Source organism: Engraulis encrasicolus, chromosome 24 (genome assembly GCF_034702125.1).
Source record: "Engraulis encrasicolus isolate BLACKSEA-1 chromosome 24, IST_EnEncr_1.0, whole genome shotgun sequence".
NCBI classification, from domain to species: domain Eukaryota; kingdom Metazoa; phylum Chordata; class Actinopteri; order Clupeiformes; family Engraulidae; genus Engraulis; species Engraulis encrasicolus.
In genome coordinates this window covers 5,151,484-5,171,148 of record NC_085880.1, presented here as the reverse complement: position 1 = coordinate 5,171,148, position 19,665 = coordinate 5,151,484, and the positions used below count along the sequence as shown (strand labels likewise).

The 19,665-nt window shown below is 44.1% G+C and overlaps 2 protein-coding genes across 3 annotated transcripts in view; both read right to left on the bottom strand.

The window, feature by feature from the left end:
• Positions 1-1,318, bottom strand: part of lrrc73 (leucine rich repeat containing 73) — a 31,178-nt gene extending 29,860 nt beyond the window's left edge. For both annotated transcript variants that reach the window (XM_063192269.1, XM_063192268.1), the window contains exon 1: positions 379-1,318. In XM_063192269.1, coding sequence (XP_063048339.1) covers positions 379-650 — 272 coding nt within the window. In that variant the 5' untranslated portion in view covers positions 651-1,318. The remainder of the gene's footprint in view (positions 1-378) is intronic.
• A 1,357-nt stretch (positions 1,319-2,675) lies between these two features.
• On the bottom strand, positions 2,676-11,971 carry yipf3 (Yip1 domain family, member 3). Its single transcript, XM_063190902.1, has 9 exons — positions 11,728-11,971; positions 10,161-10,382; positions 9,751-9,857; positions 9,283-9,328; positions 8,934-9,026; positions 8,406-8,537; positions 6,758-6,871; positions 6,247-6,370; positions 2,676-4,318 (listed from the first exon to the last, which is right to left on the bottom strand). The coding sequence occupies exons 1-9, from the start codon at positions 11,791-11,793 to the stop codon at positions 4,182-4,184; spliced, it is 1,041 nt and encodes a 346-aa protein (XP_063046972.1). The 5' UTR covers positions 11,794-11,971; the 3' UTR covers positions 2,676-4,181.
• Between the last annotated feature and the right edge of the window lie 7,694 nt (positions 11,972-19,665).

The window sequence follows — 19,665 nt, the reverse complement described above, 5'->3', positions numbered from 1 at the left end:
GCCCCGAGGGATTCTGATTAAGTCCCCAATAGACCCTACAATCAGGGTTGTTGGTAATGACTTGGATAGCCAAGTGCATGAGTTGGACAACACAGACCCACGAGCTGGGATAGCCACGTCCATCTCTAACGTCAACCCACACGTTTATAACCACCACCCTCCTACATCGTTAGCCACATTGTCCTTTCAGAGGAATTGCGGCACTTTCAAATCACTGGGTAAACAATGGGCTATGCATGCACGACAACTGCTGCTAATCCGCTTCTACACGGCTCAATTGAAACTCTGGCAACGTGTGCTATTTGAAACCCGCTTTGGCGTGTAACGCCACATGAATTGATCGGATGTTAATTGATCAGGTATTATTGATCTACTTACAAGAGTGTCTGGATCGATCTATTGGTCTTGAGTGCATCTGCCAGCTGCTTCGTCCGAGTGATGCCTGACACCACGCCGAGGTTCAGGTTCAGTTGAGCCAGGGAATGCGACTCTGCCACTCCGCGGCATACCCGGCCGAAGTCCCTGTCTGAAAACTGGCAGCCTCTCACAGAGAGTAGCCGCACAGTGTTTTCCTTAAGGCTGTCGCAGATGTCTTTAACCTCGGCCCCAGAAAGTGTCTCTCCCGTTATCTGTATGGAGCCCGGTAGCATGTTTGCAACACAGTCCTTGTTGGTCCGGTGGATAGCACGTTAACGTGATAGAGAATAGAACGGCATTTCAAGATTCATGTCTGGAAACAGCATTACGACATCACGGACCACAATGGTGATTTCCTCAGGTAGCGCTAAAAATCCACTGGCCATCAGCTAACAGCGACGTAAAATGATGAACTCGCTAGCACATTCTCCAACACGTTAGCGGCGGACCTGGCTCAGTTACATTGGGTATGAAACTTCCGTTCAACGCGAAGCAGCACACAATATATCTGTAAGCTTTATAGTACCTATGTAGCTACCTATCAGTCTCCAAACGTATAACCATTCATTCGTCTTTTTCTTCCAAAGTCAGCTAGAGCTCTACATTCTCAAAGTTGTGTCGGTGAGCATCCCCCTCTGGCTCGATTCCTTCCCTGACATCAGCACCAAAATTCGAAGAATTCCACATGAGCGACCTGGCCACGCATGAGCTAAGATTAGATCATATTAACCGATTATAACTGAGCCAATCACAAGCCCCACGACGCCCACGAGAATTAACTTAGCTCGGACAATACTTTATCCTCGATCCTTTAAAAATCCCCTCTTCTCTGTAATTGGAACAGCCTGTCAGCGTGCTTGACATCCTTGCGCTTCCCAAGCCTGGCTTCTGGCTTTGCGGCACTGAAGCAAAGATGATCGTTTGTTTTCCTCAGTTGCAGGTGTCTGTTACTATGGACACCATCCCACCCTCCTCCCCAATGTCACCCCAAAATAAATGTATCCCATCGGTGTTGCTAGCCCATTATTTTGCGTTCAAATTGTTGTCCGATATCTGTCGACATCTTCACTTATTGGTGATCACGTTCCAATGCACGTGAACTAACAGAGGGAGCCAACATACATTTTTGTAATGTGTCTGTTACTGGATGCAAGTGTACGTCATCTTTTTGGCCAGTAGTTTGAATGGTAGTGTGGTAAGGTGGATCCAATCTATCCAGAATGATTAATTTGGCCTGGCATAGAAATTATATTATTTAGAGGAGAAATTATCAGTGGGGTAGCCTAAAGTTGTATCCTGTTTTATTAGTTCACTGGCTTAATGCAATGCTGCATTGCAACCAGCATTCTTTTATGAAAATGAAAATAGCCTACAATGGCCACTGCATAACTTTATTCATAACTTTTTACATGTTTAAAATGAAAGAAAAGAAAAGGAATGGAGTCCTTTCTATGCCATAGAATTCTAATGAGAAATGGGGACTGCTGCCTTACAGCCTGAGAAGGAGGCAGTCTCCGGTTGCCGAGTCGACCTGTGTCTGTGTCCTAGGCAGGTCATCTGTGCAGTGAAACACAAACCAGCCCAGAGGACATCTGACTGTCAGCTACAAAAAAAGGCCTCTTTGTCTTCTCATCCAACACTGGCACCTCAGTCTAGGGTGCTTCAGTTTTGAACTCAAGTTTATGGGATAGGGGGGTGGGTTTATCAAGTAGATTGAGACAGCTCATAAGTGCTGCATTTATGAATGAGAAGTGTCCTGCAGTGCCCCTTTAATAATATGTTTCCTGAAAACATGGTAAGAGATGGTACACTGCTAGTGGCACTGATTGATGGCTGGGTGTTAGTCATGCAACTGTGCATTGAGGAAATGAATTGAGGATATGTGATTACTCTACTACACCCACATGTCATTCTACTGCTATCTGGTTAAAAGACTGAATGTACTTGAAACAACTTCAGCGAACAAAAAACAGAACATGTGTGCCCACACATCAAATGTCCATCTGCAGACCATTAAGATGTTAAACTGCCCTGAAATGCCATACAGAACTAATTTTTTCTCTACCGTTTTTTTTTTTAGAAAACTTTTTTTCGCGACTTTTTAAAACAAGATAATTGGTCATTACTCATAAAAGGAAATTTATGAAGTATGGTATATGACAATAAAGCTCTTTCACTTGTATCTGTCCATTTCGTCAACCCCCAACCAAAAGACATTTGCAAACGTATGCAAATCAAATGATCACACAACCACCATCTTCATCATATGCAATCTTTTATTTCTGATTACATGGTCTTTATATTGTATCTTCTCTGTACAATAAAACCCTATAAATAAAATTTCCCCAGAGGACCAAAAACAAAATGGAGTGATCACATCTCCAACCTATCAGGAAACAAAAAAATTACAATCTTGCAAAAGAAATCACCATTGGTTAGGTCAGAAAGGGGTTGCAGACATAACTTGATGGAAGGGAGAAAACATCATAGGTAGGGGATGACAGACAACATTCAGACAACATTTCAGCAGACCTGGAGAGCCTTCACTCTTTTCCCCATACACTACTGTTCCATACAAAAACATATGAAAAAGACACATTTACAATAATGATATCCAACATGGCAAACAAAAGCAGTTACTGTACACGTGTAACATCATGGTGCAAAGAAACATAAAAGCATATTGGGATTTTCTAGAGCCGCCTGATCACTGTAGCATAATACAGGTTAAAATGGACAGATTCTTTACTCTTTACTTCTCCACTGTGAGGGATGAAGAAGGGGGGTGGAATCAACAAAACAAAATGTACATCTCATCAAATCTGTGTGCAATGCCATCACATACACATGTGAAGTAACCCAGGCTTAGTCAATCTTGTATCTCTGGACACCTCAGTTCTCCTATCCAGTATAATGCAGTACCAAGCCCTCCCTCACACTCAGGCAGGTACAGTCCTTCAGACCACCCCTACAAATGGCAATTTTATGTGTAATTGGCAAAGTAATCACAATAAAAAATGACACAGCTTACTTTTTTCCTCCTAAATCCTCTTCGTATCATACTAACAATGGATCCCTACTCTCACAGCAAACATTTTAAACTGGAATGCATGGAATCATTTTGAAGTTCCGCTAGAGACAGATTTTAATGGAATCCGGCCCTGGGCTGTTGTTGTGACACGACTGTGTGGATGTGCTAGAGTCCAGGGGCGCGTACAGGGGAACAACAGCACAGTTCCGTTGCACAGAGGCAGCCGGGTAGACATGGTTCCTCGAGCCCTCCCCATTTTCCAGAGGGCCCTTCCAGGGATGGCTGTGGTTGCAGGTCTGATTGAAGCGTTCACTGAGACAGGACGTCCGGGGTGTTATATCGGCATGGACATGAGGGATGGGGGCAAAACAATCTGCTCTCAATATGACACAATAGTACCTGTGGCCAATCTGAGGCAGAGAGGAGGATGGGGAGATGGCCACATTTGGCGATCGCTCCACTCCTGTTTTGCATGAGAGACAGTGAAGAGCATAATGCATGTGTGTATATTGGATCATAAAGTGTGACGTGTTGAAAACCACACCTGCACCACAACATAGTGTTTCCGCCGTTCAAGAGGGGACAGTGTGTGTGTGTGTGTGTGTGTGTGTGTGTGTGTGTGTGTGTGTGTGTGTGTGTGTGTGTGTGTGTGTGTGTGTGCTACCCTTCTCCCCTCAGCTTCGATAAACCGCGATGACATAGGTCCTCTAGGTCGGACATGACAAACGGGCCACTACTGGGTGAGGATGGCAGTAGCGCCGGCGGTCAGCCCCTTCATGGTGGCATTCAGCACTGTGACCGTGTTGGGCAGGTCCCGGGCTACCCGCTGGATTGGAGGCATTGCAGGTCCTTCCAAAGTGTCCAGGATACCTGTGAGAAGAAAGAGTGGGTATTGAGGTTAGGGTGTGAGAGGAGAGACACATGCGTCAGAATAATTACAGTGAGAAAGTATTTAAAACCTCGAATGTCATGGGGATGTGAGAAAGACAAAGCCAAAAGAGAGAGAGTGTGTCTGAGAGAGAAAAGCCATAGTGAGACTGACAGAGAGACAGACAGACAGACATCGCAATTGGCAAAAGAGCAAAAAGTCTGATGTGAAAAACAGGATGAAAGCTTCAAGTTTGTTGATTTAAGGGCTCAATAATGCCCACAAATGGCTAGACTGAATGGTTCATATGACTCCACTCTACTGGGAACCCCAAAGCTCTTCAGTTCAGCTGATAATTCCAATGGAAACGTAATGAAAGAGAGATTGTCTCGGAGAGAGTAAATAGCTGCAGGAAGCCCATTAACTGATAACGGCCCTCATCATAACGTAAGGAGCGAGAGAAGCGCGGTCTACGGAGCGAGGGGGAAGTGTGCGGGGACTTAGGGAAGGGAACATCCCGCCGTGTTCCACATACTCATCTCACAAAGCCCTTCTTTGTGCATGAAGGGATTTTAAGCCCTGAGCCCTGACGAAATTGGCCTTAAAGTCTGTGTTTGATTTTTGTCAGGTTCTTTTCTATTTCTATATATTTTTTATCTTCAATTTGTTAAGGACTTTTTGTCTCACATGTTTTATATAGGATTATAAAACAAGGAAAAGTTGAAAAATGGCAGTGTGTGTTAAGTGCTTTACTCTTACATCCTTGCTCTGTTCTATTCTGCATTTCTTTCATTAAAGTCATTATGCTGTATCAGAATGTAGGGAAAAGAAAAGGTTGTCAAAGTAACATTATATCATCATAATAATAATGATGCTGTAACCGCACTGTTAATATTTAGAACAGTACCGCAGTAATCCATTAATACATACAATACGTACATGTATTACCACGGGGTTGGGAAGTTAAGTTTGTGCATTACACTACAAAATAAATTGTTTTCAGTGTGGTCTCATTGTACGTTCTGCAATTTAATTACGACAATGGATTCAGTTCCCACCAGAAACTATTGCAGGTAGACTTGCCTTAACCTGGCTCTCACGATGGTTGTTAGACTTGCCTACCTATAGGACTAGATCTGACTAGATCATGGCTTCATAATGCACGCCATTACGCCACTGAAACACTGCACTAGAGTAGTCTTTTAAAATTATTTACTACCATAGTGCTACACTACCATGATATTACACTAAGTTTTCAGTAATACATTATAACTTGGTCATTGGCATTCCGGCATTCCAGCAACAGCATAAGGTGCAACAGGAGCCATGCCTTAATACATACTTGATGAAGGAGTTTTGCCATTCGTTTTATGATTATTCCAGACCAAGCCGTCGGCTTTGTGTCAGGACTAGTTGAAGAAACAAGGGAGGAGATGATATAATTTCATTATAATGTTGTTATTATTATTATGATAAAAATGAATGAGCGAAAAATGACAGATGGTGCATTTTGCTGTTTTTGAACAAGAGAACGAGAGAGCGTCCTCTTGATGGAGAAATTATGAACGGCAGAGGGACTTTGCATACAGACTTTGTACATTTAGAGTCATAAGTAATGCTTGTACTAACAAGGCTACAGGTGAAAAGTAGAGCGAGGGATATTTTGTGAGATCTCAGGAAAACATTGCTATGGTCCAGCCAGGAGTCCACAAACGTGCAAGTTGTGAAGACTAATCACGCCGATGCCACCCCAAGGGAGTATCCGCAGCAGTTGAACTAGACCTGGTGTGTTTGGCAAAAAAAAATGGTGGATGATGAAGATTGTCAAGGGACAGACGGACAACTTCCTGGTGGTAGTTATGAGTCTGCTCGTGTCTTTCTGGTGTGCAGGAGCCCTTGGTCTGGCTAGCCCAAAGGTTACGAGTCTCACCTTCAACAATCTTGTGGTAGGCGAAGTGCAAGTAGAGCAGGAAGAGCATGTGGAGGGCAGCCAGCGTGCCACAAAGGATGAGACGCGGCGTCTGGCCCACCGTGCGAGAGATCAGCACTGCCACCTGCAGGCAGGGAGAGGACATTACAGACATATAACAATATGACATTTGGCAGACGCTTTCATCCAAAGTGACTTACAAGCAAGGAGAACATCAGTGTCATACAATATGAAGGGATATACAGAGTTTACAGGCCGAGGAGGGCGAGTGCAGATGGGAATTAAAACTGTCATGGAAGACAGAAGATGTGGTTGGGAGTGGGCGGGAGGGTCACATTTAAAATGTATAATTATATGGTCACTGGTGCTAATTTGAAAGCACTAGAACTATGCATTAATGCGTATTCTCTAATCTGCAATTTAAAACAGCTACTGCAAAAATCCTTACATGAAATAATTATGAATGCAAATACAGTGTTGAAACTGGTGTGTGCGTGTGCGTGTTCCTCACCATGCGTAGTGTGGAAAGGCCCCCGATGACGAGCCAGAGGAGGTAGAAGAGGGAGTGGAAGTGGACACTGTAGGTGACAAAGAGGACCACGCAGTGGCTGAAGAGCCCATAGCCCTGCAACACACACACACACACACGCACACACGCACACGCACACACACGCACACACACCTGTCAGAGACACCTGAACTCTCAACCTGAAAGTACTAGGCATCATCCACACAGCAAGGTACCAATCACATCGTAGATCAGTGATTGCAGATCAGTGAGAACACCCTGGTGACACAGAGCTTTCGCATACACTAGTATGTGTATAAATACAACACTTAAACTGATCAGCATAAAAAGTTAATGCTGACATTACATACCTGCTAAAGTAGCACATCATTTTTGTGCAGAACTACACTGCATATAGTACATTTAATAAATAATAAAGGTGAATAAATAAACAGCATGGCACACTGTACTCTCTCTGTCCCTATACACCCCAACATGTATGGTTCCATTTTAACAGTGTATGTGCCAAGCTCTGCATGACTCAATGGGAATTGGGTTAGGCCAGTCACCAACTGGAATGTATAACCCACTTTCAGTGCATTATCATGCTGTGCAAGGCTGCTTGTTTTAGACTGAGTGGTTATTGCAGGCACAGAAAACAAAGGGGTGTGAAATCAGAAATGGAAATTTCCACCAGCTAACAGATAAATGCCAGTAAAATATATAAGTGGACACAGAATTATACAAATATTCAATTCTTTCCCAGAAAGAAATTAAGACCTCCTTTGTTGAACTCAAAGTAATCGCAAGTATTCACAAAGGTTGAGGTTCATATTAAAAAAATCAAAAGCCAAATTTGACTTTGATCTTCAATGTAATGCAAATATTGCTCATGCATTAATCTTGTCACCTCTCACGAATTTGCCAATCCCAGGAGGCGTTCCTCACCTCTGAGGTGCTGCTTACACGTATCCAGGTATTCATAGAAGTGGATAGTTTTTTTCATCTGTTTACATGTAAACGCAACATGTGGATAAAAATAAAAACTCCATTGTAACAGGTGCGTTTAGCCCCCTATAAATGGGATATTTTTAAAGCCGGATTCTTGATATGTGGATGTTAAAACTCTTTACGTGTAAACGGAAGGCCAAAACCTATGCGTTTTCAAAAAGATCTGTATACTTGCAAACGGCTTCTATACGGCTCTCCTACAATTGGCCATTTCATTTCACGGCAAAAACAGCCACTGGTAATCCGAGCCTGTGGTAGGCAATCCATGTGAGACGACTGCTTCGGGCTCAGCTATTGATCTTTTGAGCAGCTGTCCATTACATTTGAGCTGTCAAATTAAATAGCCAATCAGAGGATAGTTGCCATTGTAGCCAAATAAGAGTCGAAGAGATTAACTGGGCATTTCTCAAAACCTAGTGCAGTGCACTTCCAAGTGTATCAGCCTAATTAGTCACACCCAGTGATTGGATATTCCGTAGAGTTCACGAAAACAGTATCCAATCACTGGGCGTGAGTAATTAGGCTGATACACTTAGAAGTGCACTGCACTAGGTTTTGAGAAATGCCCACTAATTCGATAAGTGCTGCTCAACTGTGAGATCCTGTGCAGTGTGATGCCATATCCTGTGCAGTAACCCACCAATAGCGAGAGCATCTGCAGCATGGTGATCTGGGCGTTACAGAGGTAGGCCAGGAAGTAGATGAAGGAGGACACGCCCAGCCAGTAGCCGAAACACGTGCCGATGGCCGTCCCCATCAGGGTGCCCTCTCTCTGTGTCAGGAGCGAGCAAACGGACACACACACATTTTCATCATCATCATCATCATGACAAAAAAACAAAGTAAATACAGTGCAGGTAGATCAACATCAAGAGCAGACCTGATATTATAATTTGATTTTCAAGCATTTCATTTGATTTTTATGTGATTTCATTGCATATAGTAAATGTTTGTGTTGTTATTTCTGCTTCCCTGTAATGCTCTGTCTAAAACAGGGAAGCCAACAGGGGGGACAAAGGGGTCAGTTGTCCTGGGTCAGCATCGGGTCCTCATTACATTGTATATATTGAATGGGGGGCCCTTTAAGATTATTTTATCTCGGGCCAGGCCAAAGCTGTCAGCACCCCTGCAGCATACCAGGTAGGAGACACAGGTGGTTGTCACTTACGATGACTGTGCCAGACGTCTTCATGCCATGGAGCAAGATGGCCACCAGGGTAAAGACCAGCATCATGGGCCCGTACAGCTCGCCAGCCACTTTCTGTCCGGAAGCACACGCACAAACTCATTACATTACATTACATTACATTAAGAAATTAATTACCGGTACTATTTACATGCCAAATGTGAGTCAAAGTCCGCGGTAGCGGTAGTATATTTGACCAATAAAGCTGATTCTTTTTAGCAGATTAATCTAAAGAGGCTTACAAATGAGGATATTAAAAGCCACAAAAATGTGGAGGGACCCCTCACTTTTGGCACAGCCAAACTCGCTGAAAGGAAATACCATAACTTACCTGCGGAAAGTTGATCATTCGAACTGGAATCAAGGACTCAATTAACCTACGGAAACAGGTTTTATTGGTCAGACAGGTGTGAATACAACTTGAGGAAGACTTGCATGCATAATCACACTTACAGTGCATGCACAGGAAAAGCTATATTTATTATAGATACAGAGTGGGAAAACGCTTGAAATCATGCAAACCCAGAAAGACTAACAGATTGAAAGACTATTCCCAGCTGAGACACGCAATGAGGCTTTCCCCCTATTTGAATATGTGGGACAGCTTTTCTTGAATAATTATTGACCTTGGAAACCTACACCGTCATCCACGGTTGAAGGGCCCTTGAAGTAAGGTATCAACCCCCTTCCCTCTACACCAGGGATTACCCCTTCCCTTAAAACTGTTTTTTCGCTTTGCATAACAGTATGTGCTAAGTGTAAATGCACTGTAATGGTATTTTGGTGTGAGGGAGCTCACCTGTTGCGGACCTGCATGGGCTCCACGTCGAAGTAAGGTCTGAGGATGTCAATGTTGGCATACAGGTTGAAGGCCTTGGAGGCCTGGCGCTTCCCTGCTCTCCACACCTGATACACACAGACAAAACACAGCAGTCACTCAGACACCAGCAGCACTTCATGCCAGTGTGGCGACATACTCTAGAGTCTATGCAAATAAACAGAGAAAAAAGTCAGCTTCAACCAGGATTTTTTTTTTGCTACCACTTTTTTTTTATTTTTCTGTGACGTGTCGGGTGAAAACCCTTCTTCAGACATTAAGAGGGGTTTTCACACGAAATGCCACGGAAGCAACACATACTGTACACGCATGATGTGAATACTGTAGATCAACATGCCACCTATCCAGTGACATCACGTGTCGTGTCTCACCTCGTCGGCCACCTGCCGGCTCAGCTGACCCTTGATACCCTTCATGCCCAGGAACTCTCCGTCCTCGCCCGGCTCCCCCTCCCCCTCCTCCTCGGTGGCCGCCGCCTCCGCCGTCACCTCCTCCTCGTCCTTCATGCGCTGGTGCATCTCCCCCACGTCCTCGAAGCTCGAGCCCGACGTGTCGTCCATGTTCTCCATGTCGATCACGGCTGAGCCGCCTCTCTAGAGACAGACAGGCAGGTGAGAGACAGACAGGCAGGCGGAGAGACAGACAGACAGGCAGAGAGACAGACAGACAGGCAGAGAGAGAGAGAGAGAGAGAGAGAGAAAGAGAGAGAGAGAGAGAGAGAGAGAGAGAGAGAGAGAGAGAGAGAGAGAGAGAGAGAGAGAGAGAGAGAGAGAGATTTGGTTAGCATCACACAACCATTGAACCCAATGGCCAAGGCACTGTATGAGGGAATGCCAGAGTCAAATGCTACGATGGGACAAATTCCAGGGCTTTTCCCTTACATTACAACACCTCTTTTAAATGGTCAATGCTATTTTCAGTCATAACATCATGTTTTTCCTAACATGGTTCATAATAACCAGGGCTCTAAATTAACTGGTGAAATTTCAATTTGGCTGGTAGTAAAGACCAACTTGCTAGCCACTTTGACCCGAGTGAGTGTGTGTTTGGATAGTAAGATAAACACCCACTAGCTATTTAGTCTGGTGATGAAAATCAAATAATTTAGAGCCCTGTTTACCCTTCCTTGGGATCAACATGTAGGCCTATTCAATGGTGATGGTAAAAAGGCAACCTTCCTAAAGCACCCAACTTAGTGGCCTACACATTTTAGACACAAGTTACACTGCCCTTTGACCATGTGCATGATGTGCATCCATAAATTATGCTTTTCCAACTGCTTTAACAGCTGTCAAATAACAGTAAGACAGCGCAACCGAGACTATTCAAGTTATAATTTTGTGTTTGCCCATGTATGTAGGGTGACCAGACGTCCCGGTTTGACCGGGACAGTCCCGGTTTGGAGTTGTGTGTCCCAGGACCCGAGCAAACCCTCTCGGGACACAAATATGTCCCGGTTTTGGCCACCCACTACATTGCGCCATGTCTATCAGGGTAAATATATGGAAAAGATTACATGTTTACCTGCCACAGTTAATGGCAGCCAGCGCTTGTATAGAAAGTCTGAAGGAGTCAGTTGCAATTTGTCATTCCTCCCTCTAAAATTGATCAGAATGCAGGAAATTGCATCTAAAAAATACAAATTCTCCTGGGGGAGAACACCCAGACCCGCCCGCCAAATTTTGTCCTTCAGTCACGCACAAAGTGTCCCGGTTTCAGACTACAAAAATCTGGTCACCCTACCATGTATGGGATGTCATTGATAGAGTAAGCAATAGAATAGCTAACTAGCTAGCTTATGAAATGCAATCGAAAAAACTAACACCGACTCATAATTTCAAGAGCACCGTGTAAATCTAAGAAGTACATGGTAATGAGCAAAACATTGTCACTGACGATAATCACGCAAATGTGTCATTTCTGAACAAAATACCTTACCTGAATAAGGTTGTCATCAAAACCGCCCCACGGTTCCGTGTTCGTGTTTTTGTTTCCTTCCGACATCTTATCAGACTGTAAAAGTCTTAATTTGACGGGGTAAGATATGAAAGATTGCTGTCCTAATCACTGTTCGTGTGGCTTACAACATTGTAATGACACAAACTCGACAATGCAGGTAATTTTAATCCTTTTTTGGGGTGCACACAGACTTTCCGCACTCCTTCCAACAGCAGACAGATCATCTACTGCGTGGCCAGCTGACGTAATGATTGAAGTCTCGCGATAGAAACGTCTCAACAGCTCCAGCAGTAGGCCTACTGACTTCAGTCTGGCCTAGACAAAATAAAATTAAATTGCATTTGGCAGACGATTTTTAACCAAAGCGACTTACAATCGAGGACATAATCATTGCCAACATCATTTGGAATTTTAATTCAAGAAATTGTAAAACATGGTGGATATATCAATATTAAAAATAAATCATATTAACGGCAGGTCAATAAAAAAAACAACATGGTACATTTATACGGCACTGAGGAACTGACAAGCACCCAGGACTTACACTGCGCGGAGCTGAGTAGGCCTATCTCTTGATAGCAGGAAAATAACCAGTGTGTGTGTGTGTGTGTGTGTGTGTGTGTGTGTGTGTGTGTGTGTGTGTGTGTGTGTGTGTGTGTGTGTGTGTGTGTGTGTGTGTGTGTGTGTGTGTACACGTGTCCTGTATGGATGCTTGACTCCAGCTCCTCCTCTGAACCCTGTATAGTAGACTTGGCTTTGGTATGCTCATACAATGTTAGTTAAGCTACACCTCTCATATTAAAATTCAATCACCGCTGCTGGTCTGTGTGTGTGTGTGTGTGTGTGTGTGAGAGAGATAGAGAGAGAGAGAGAGAGAGAGAGAGAGAGAGAGAGAGAGAGAGAGAGAGAGAGAGAGAGAGAGAGAGAGAGAGAGAGAGAGAGAGAGAACTGGTAGAAGGCTGATAATACTGTTTAAAGTGCAATGTTGTGTATAGGTTTTGTATGGTTTTCTACTCAACAAAAAGCAGGTGCTCACAACTTAGTGGGCAAAAAAGTAGGCCCAAGTAGGACTAAGGAAAGTACAGGTCTAAGGAAAGTAATGAACTGTTCATACATCTGCAGATGCGCGCACGCACACACACACACACACACACACACACACACACACACACACACACACACACACACACACACACACACACACACACACACACACACACGCACGCACGCACGTACGCACTCACACACACGGCAGGCACAGTCAACATGGACTTGGGTACATTAAGCAATCATTCTGCAGCTCTGAAATACAGTAAGTCCATATATATTTGTCCACTTCCAGTGAGCAACGCTACGCTACTGATAGAAGCCTGAAGACGCGTAGGCCTATATGTTGTCTAACCTTTGATGCCTGGACACACATACAGTATACACTGCATTCAGGCTCTTGAGATTTTTGCTTTTTTAATAAAACTGTGGATATGTTACATGAATGAATGAACACCTTCTAATGCAAGATGAGGGTCTTAGGGTTTAAATGTAAGGTATTTCATGTTTTCATGTGCATCAGAGGCTATACTTGGGTTTTTAAAGGCTGAGGGCAACATCCCCAATAAGGGCTTAGGCATTCAGCAGCCGTTTTTTGCAGTTGCTTTAGGCATCAATGGGTTAAGCAATCATTCTGCAGCTCTGAAATACAGTAAGTCCATATTCATTTGTCCACTTCCAGCAACGCTACGCTACGCTACGCTACTGATAGAAGCAGAGAAGAGCAGGGAACATCATTAAAACATTATACAAACAAGCACTGAAAATCTTGGATAGAAAGCCCAAAACTTATCATCACAGTAAAGTACTGAAAAAACATTGTTTTTGGACTAGGATAAGTACATTAAATATAATGATTTAGTTTTACTATATAAAATTCTCCATGGCCTGACCTCTCCTCCTCTACAGATATTTAGGCCTATTACAAAAAGTATAAATAGCGCTACCAGAGCCAGTTCCAGGGGTGATTGCTCTGTTCCATTTAGAAAGCGCGCTTTTAGTCAGGCTGTTTTCTCTTACAGAGTCTCTCACACCTGGAACACAATTCCCAGTATAATTAGAGAACTGCCAACAGTAAACTCATTCAGCAAACAGTTAAAATTGTGGTTAGATTCTCAATGCTGTCAACATAACTTCTCATAGTTAGGCTACTACTGGCAGCTGTTCTTTAACTTATTTGGGTATTGTATCTTGTAATTGTATTTTGTACTATTTATTTTTAAAATAAGTGACATATATTTGACTCTATAATTTTACAACTGTGTACTATAACTGTGTATTTTTAGTTTTGTTTTAAACTTGTTAAACAAAAGATGGAAATTAGCCTCATAATCTTGTGTATTTAGCATTTTTGTTTAAATGCTGGTAATATATGCTGTCCCTTTTTAAATAAATATACTTGTAAACTTGTAAACTTGTAATCAAGCGTAAAATGAAGACTTTAACTACTTTTCTGCTATTTTTATGGTCCTGCACGGCTTAACCCACAACTGATGTACAAGTATCTCTATTGGAGCTGAAAGTAGCGCTTTTGACACAAAAAGTTGAACTGAAAACGGCAGAGGCTATGATGGCTAAAATGCAGACCAGGTTAAACGACACTGATATGAAAGTAAAGGAGCTGTCGAAGGCTAAGCTGGGTAAGGTTATTGCTCTTATTTATCTATCTGCTAGAATCTCTTTGTTGCAACTTCAAACAGCATTCCCAGAGTAATTGCCCCCCAATCTTGTGTTTGTTTACAGATCAAGAAAATGAGATGATGGCCCTCTCCACTAGATTGCAAACATGTGAAAGTCAAAAGACGCATAAAGGTATAGTAGACTATAGCCTACTTAATAGTATAGTAGGCTATATAGCCTACTTAATTTATCAAAATCGAGTTAAATAGGCACCTGCTCCTCAAAACTGTAACCCCTCTTCACTTCTTCAAAGTACGCTGAAACAATCCCTTTGTAGTTTTATCTGTATATGTGTTGTTTGACTTGACTGTGTTTAGAGGTGGCCTTCACGGCATCTGTCCAGCCCTCATCTTTTACAGACAGTAGAGGCTTTGGGAGAATCTGACCTTTTTCTGAAGAGACCACCACAGTCCACCAGAAGGTTCTAACCAACGTTACCAGGGCCTATGATTCTGTTTCAGGTGAATTCATATATTCATCAACTTTCAAGAAGGTGCAAAAAATAACGAAAAATGAAAGGGGAAAAAAGAAAACATTGAAAAGGATCATTATAGGCGTGTAGCCAGCATCATTTCTGGAAATCAACTTCTAAGATATTACATAGTGCACCTTTAAAGAACAAAACCCGAATGTCCAATTTGATTCAATATAAGACACAAAGGGCTAGAGATGATGTTACTCAGGTGTTCATACAAGTCAAGTTCCAGAAAAGAGGAACAGCTAAGGTACTCTGAGATTTAGCAAAAAATATCTAAAATGGCAGAACTGTTTAAAAACAGTATATTGGCCTTCATGACTTGATTCAATGCAAGTTCATACTGTATTACAGAGGCTAGAAAATGCATTTTAGTCATGCTAGAATGGATATGACTACAGTCACGTCTCTCAATTATCTTTTTTCATCCCCAGCCAAAATGTCTAGAATGTTAATCTTACTAGCCAAAAACACACTCTCTAATGGGTCAAAGTGGCTAGTACAGTAAGTTGGTCTTTTCTACCAGCCAAACTGAAATTTCACAAACATTTGGTCGGTTGGTTGGTGTTAATTTAAAGCCCTGACTACAGTACATGTTCTGTCACATTATAGGCTATACATGGGTTTTTTGTTTATAAACACGGTGTTGTGAGAAGGGGCAAGACACTGGCAGCCAACCACGGGAGCTAATTTTTTGACCGACAGCGGTCGGTCAAAAAGGTTGAGTTGTGCGCAGCAAAGGTCGCGCAGCCAGGGAAAAACTAAAATTGAGAACCCATGTATACACATGAACAGCGTGACGTGTGCCATGTGCGCCCCTTTTTGGGAGAAAACATTAGGGGAAAAGCTGATATTTCTCCAACTAGCCTGTCACTCTCTTGTTTTCCTTAATTGGATATCTCACAAGGCCGTTGACAGCAAATGGACCATTATAACTGATGTGATTATCTAACCTCTCTTATGTTCCACATGCAGGTGTGTTCACTGCCCCAGTTGTGGGTGTACTTCTTTACCTTCACGACCTACAGCATGGCGTCAGAGAGAGACATTGGCGTCAGGCTGATGAGGAACGACAAGGAGCTGCTGGTTTGGGAGACGCAGGACAAGGGCGATAATGAAGACTACGCCTCCAACTCAGTGCTGCTGGAGCTGGTGGCTGGGGACAGGGTCTCCATGCGCCTCAAGAATAGCTTCAGGTCGCAGGCTCCATATACATATACAGTGAGTCTGTGAGAGTCATAGAGAGGTATGGCAGTACGAGATTGGAAACCCTTTGGCCGAATTCACACAAAGGCGCCGCAGAACGGAGGCAAGACGACTGAGGTCTTTCTGCTTAGTTTCGGCCGGTGTGTTCTACTCTGCCTTCCACACCGACAGCATCGATGTGTGCGGACAATCTTGTTCAAAATCCCCCCACAGCCAAAGCTAGCGCGCTACTTTGTCATTCATTTGAATGGGACACCACCGGCCACTGCCGCCCAAAATCTGCTCAAGTTCTATTTTCCAAATGCAGCGTGGAGCGGAGACGGTTCCCGCACCGCTACCGCCCGACTACCGCCGGTTGGTGTGGAGGACAGATCTGTTTCCATGTATTTTTGCCAGGGCCGGTAAAAAGCGGTTCCATCCCGCAGCGCTTCACCACTCAGGTGGATACAGCTATCAAGCTATCTGGACGAGATCTTACAGATCTTCTGCCCAAGGTGTGCGTGCCTTGAGCGCATCTACTCTCTTAACTGCCTATATTGGCGCGTTGGAGACTGAGATGGAGGCCACCCTAGCAGAGGGCAGACCCATAGACACACTGTGGGCTGATATCAGAACAACGTCTGACCCCATTCTGTGGACGTCACGCTGTATAGCACAAATAACTGGACGAGCCATGTCGCTAGCTGTGGTTGGACTGAGGCATACTTGGCTTAACCTCTCGTCCATAAATGACAAGGATAAAACGGCGGTCATGGATCACCCCTTCTTTCCGACTCTGGCCTCTTTGGCTCTAACAGTAGCCCCGCACGACTTTGTTGCTGTCGACCAACATTGACGAAGCGCGTGAGCGAGAACTTGTTGTCACAATGTGGGTGTTATTAAATACAGCGCATTTAAAGTCGGCCACAAATATGAACGAGACGATGAGCTCGCACCGGTTTGCTCTACTAACACACCACGTGTGAGGAGTGGGGGGACAGATAGTGAGGAGGAGCTGAAGTGGGGACCTGCGCAAACTTGTGTAGAGGTGTGAGACAAGACCCATATACACACGTGAGTGAGTTGTTGACAAACCAGTTCATGGGCGCGTGACCTCGGAGGCAGTCTGCAGGCGAGCGTTGAAGGGGATAAGCAACTGCAGAGGTTGCAAGATCTGACTGCAGTCGCATTCATACCGCGATAGTTTGACACCATGTGACATGTCGCAACATCACCGAAATTTCGAAGTTTGACAGGAAATCGAACCGTCATGCAAGTTTTTGAGCCAGAATGCATTGCTGTCTAAATGCGGATACAGACGTTGCAGTAAATCGATCGCACCCAGTGTTGCCAAAAGAAAATCAGCCAAAGTCACTATTGGCTCGCTGAAAAGTCGCTAGAAGTTGCTAGATGACGTCATGAATCACACAGCGTCACGCACGGCGCACTAATCTACAGAAAACGTGCCCACATGCCTTCGTCCATAGTAGAAATGGGCGGTGCTAGCTACTTTTTGGAGGTCAGAGCTAATCTGCAGCCCTGCTTAACCGTGAGAAACGCTTCTGACGGCGGCGCAGAATCACAATAATGTTGAAAAACAATGATTTTATCACTGAAAATGTATATTTTAAAAAGTCACCAGATGCACCAACAAGTCGGTAAAGGCGCTAGATGAGGATTTTTATTCGCCAGGGACGTCAAAAAGTCGTTAAATGTAGCGACAAAGACGCTAATTTGGCAACACTGGGCTCTAATGCCATCGAGGCTATACAACAGTAATTCGATATGCTAAAAAAAGCAAACTGCCTTCAAAGCTATGGTCTCTTCTCGTGAAGCGACATATGCTCGGCCTACTCCTAACTTCAAATGTCCTTCTACAAGCGCTGACCACAAAGATGGCCCCCGGGACGCTCAGTCTCCGAGCCAGATGGTTTTACCAGTTGTATCATTAACTGGCAGAACAGTTCCGTCCTCCCGGCCCAGAACATTGTGTTCATTGGCATGCTTCTCGACTCTGTTGAGTACAAGGCCTACTTATCGACAGAGAGGATCAAGGCCTTCAGGGCCTGCTTGGCACGATTTTGCAGGCTCCAGCAGTTCTGATTCCGCACATTCTTACGCCTGTTGGGACTCATGGCTTCAAAGATGCATGTTGTACCCCTTGGTCATCTCTTCATGAGAGTTTCAGTGGTGGGTCAGCGTGCTACGCCTGTGCTCTGTCCGCCACAGATCCCATCTGGTGACGGTGTCCAGCAGCTGCCTGAACTCCCATGGACTCAGCAGGATATTTTCAGTAGAGGCTCCCCTCTGGGGACGGTGTCCTCTCGCAAGGTCCTCCGTACAGACACATCCCTCCAAGGGTGGGGAATGTTACTCGACGGTCGTTGTGTCAGCGGTGTCTGGTCTCCACAGCTTGCCACCTGCCATATTAACTACTTGGAACTCGTGACGTTCCTTGGCCTGAGGGACGGACGGACAATACAATAGTGGTGGAATTTATCAATAATCAAGGTGGCTTGCGTTCCAGGCTGTTGCACTCCCTGGCGAAACGGCTACTTCCTCTCACTCAGGGCTTCGCACGTGCCGGGTGCCCTTAATGTGGGAGCGGACATGCTCTCGAGAGAGGGTCCCAGCCCAGCGGAATGGAGACTCCATCCCGACACTGTCTTTGGATATGATATGCAACCACTTTGGCAAGGCCGACGTGGACCTGTTTGCGTCTGAAGAAAACACCCATTGCCAGCTGTTTTTCTCCTAAGACCCCTGTGACGCAGCTATGGGCTGTACGTCTTAACTCCGGTGGCCCTGCTATTGGCGGTTCCGTTCAGAATGCCTGTCCTTGCTCTTAGTGCCAGGCGAGCGTTTTCGGGCGAGCCATGAGAGTTACCCCTAATAGTTCAAGAGAATCGTTCACTTTGGTATAAAAGCATGAAATTTGGCACAGATACTGTCTAAGGGTCACTTTTTGGGGACAAAAAAGCGCTGGCCACGCAGAAATTCAATATGGCGGTTTTTCAAGATGGCCGCCACTTAGGGCTGCACGATTATGGAAAATATCGTATTCACGATTATTTTGGTCAAAATCGTTATCACGATTATTAATCACAATTATTGATTTTTTGCAGATTTTTTTGAAAATTATAACAAGATGAAATATAACCAAGAATGAATTATATACGGGATGAGCAAAATAAAATTAATTGTAATAATTATGTAAAGGCAATAGCATGAAACTTAGGTGGACAGATTTCTGTCCAGAAACACCAGCCCGTCAGTATGTTCTGGCTTCAAGGACGCTCTCAAAGGTAGGTCACTATTGTTGCCACGATTAAATCACGATTTCAATCACGACTTCGATTTCACAATTTTATCACGATTTTCGATTATTTACGATAAATTGTGCAGCCCTACCGCCACTGCTACTGATTGGTTAGTGTAAAACCCATTAACTCTGGTTTAAAAACATGAAATTTGGCTCAAATACTCTCTAAGGGTCACTTTTTAGTAAAAAGCACTGGTCACGCAAAAAA

Excerpts from the sequence above, each read along its gene's own strand:
- yipf3 (XM_063190902.1), bottom strand. The coding sequence starts at position 11,793 with ATGTCGGAAGGAAACAAAAACACGAACACGGAACCGTGGGGCGGTTTT. Across the intron at positions 8,538-8,933 it reads AGACGTCTGGCACAGTCATC|AGAGAGGGCACCCTGATGGG; the intron begins GTAAGTGACAAC and ends CTCCTGACACAG. Across the intron at positions 6,371-6,757 it reads GCCTTTCCACACTACGCATG|GTGGCAGTGCTGATCTCTCG; the intron begins GTGAGGAACACG and ends CCCTGCCTGCAG.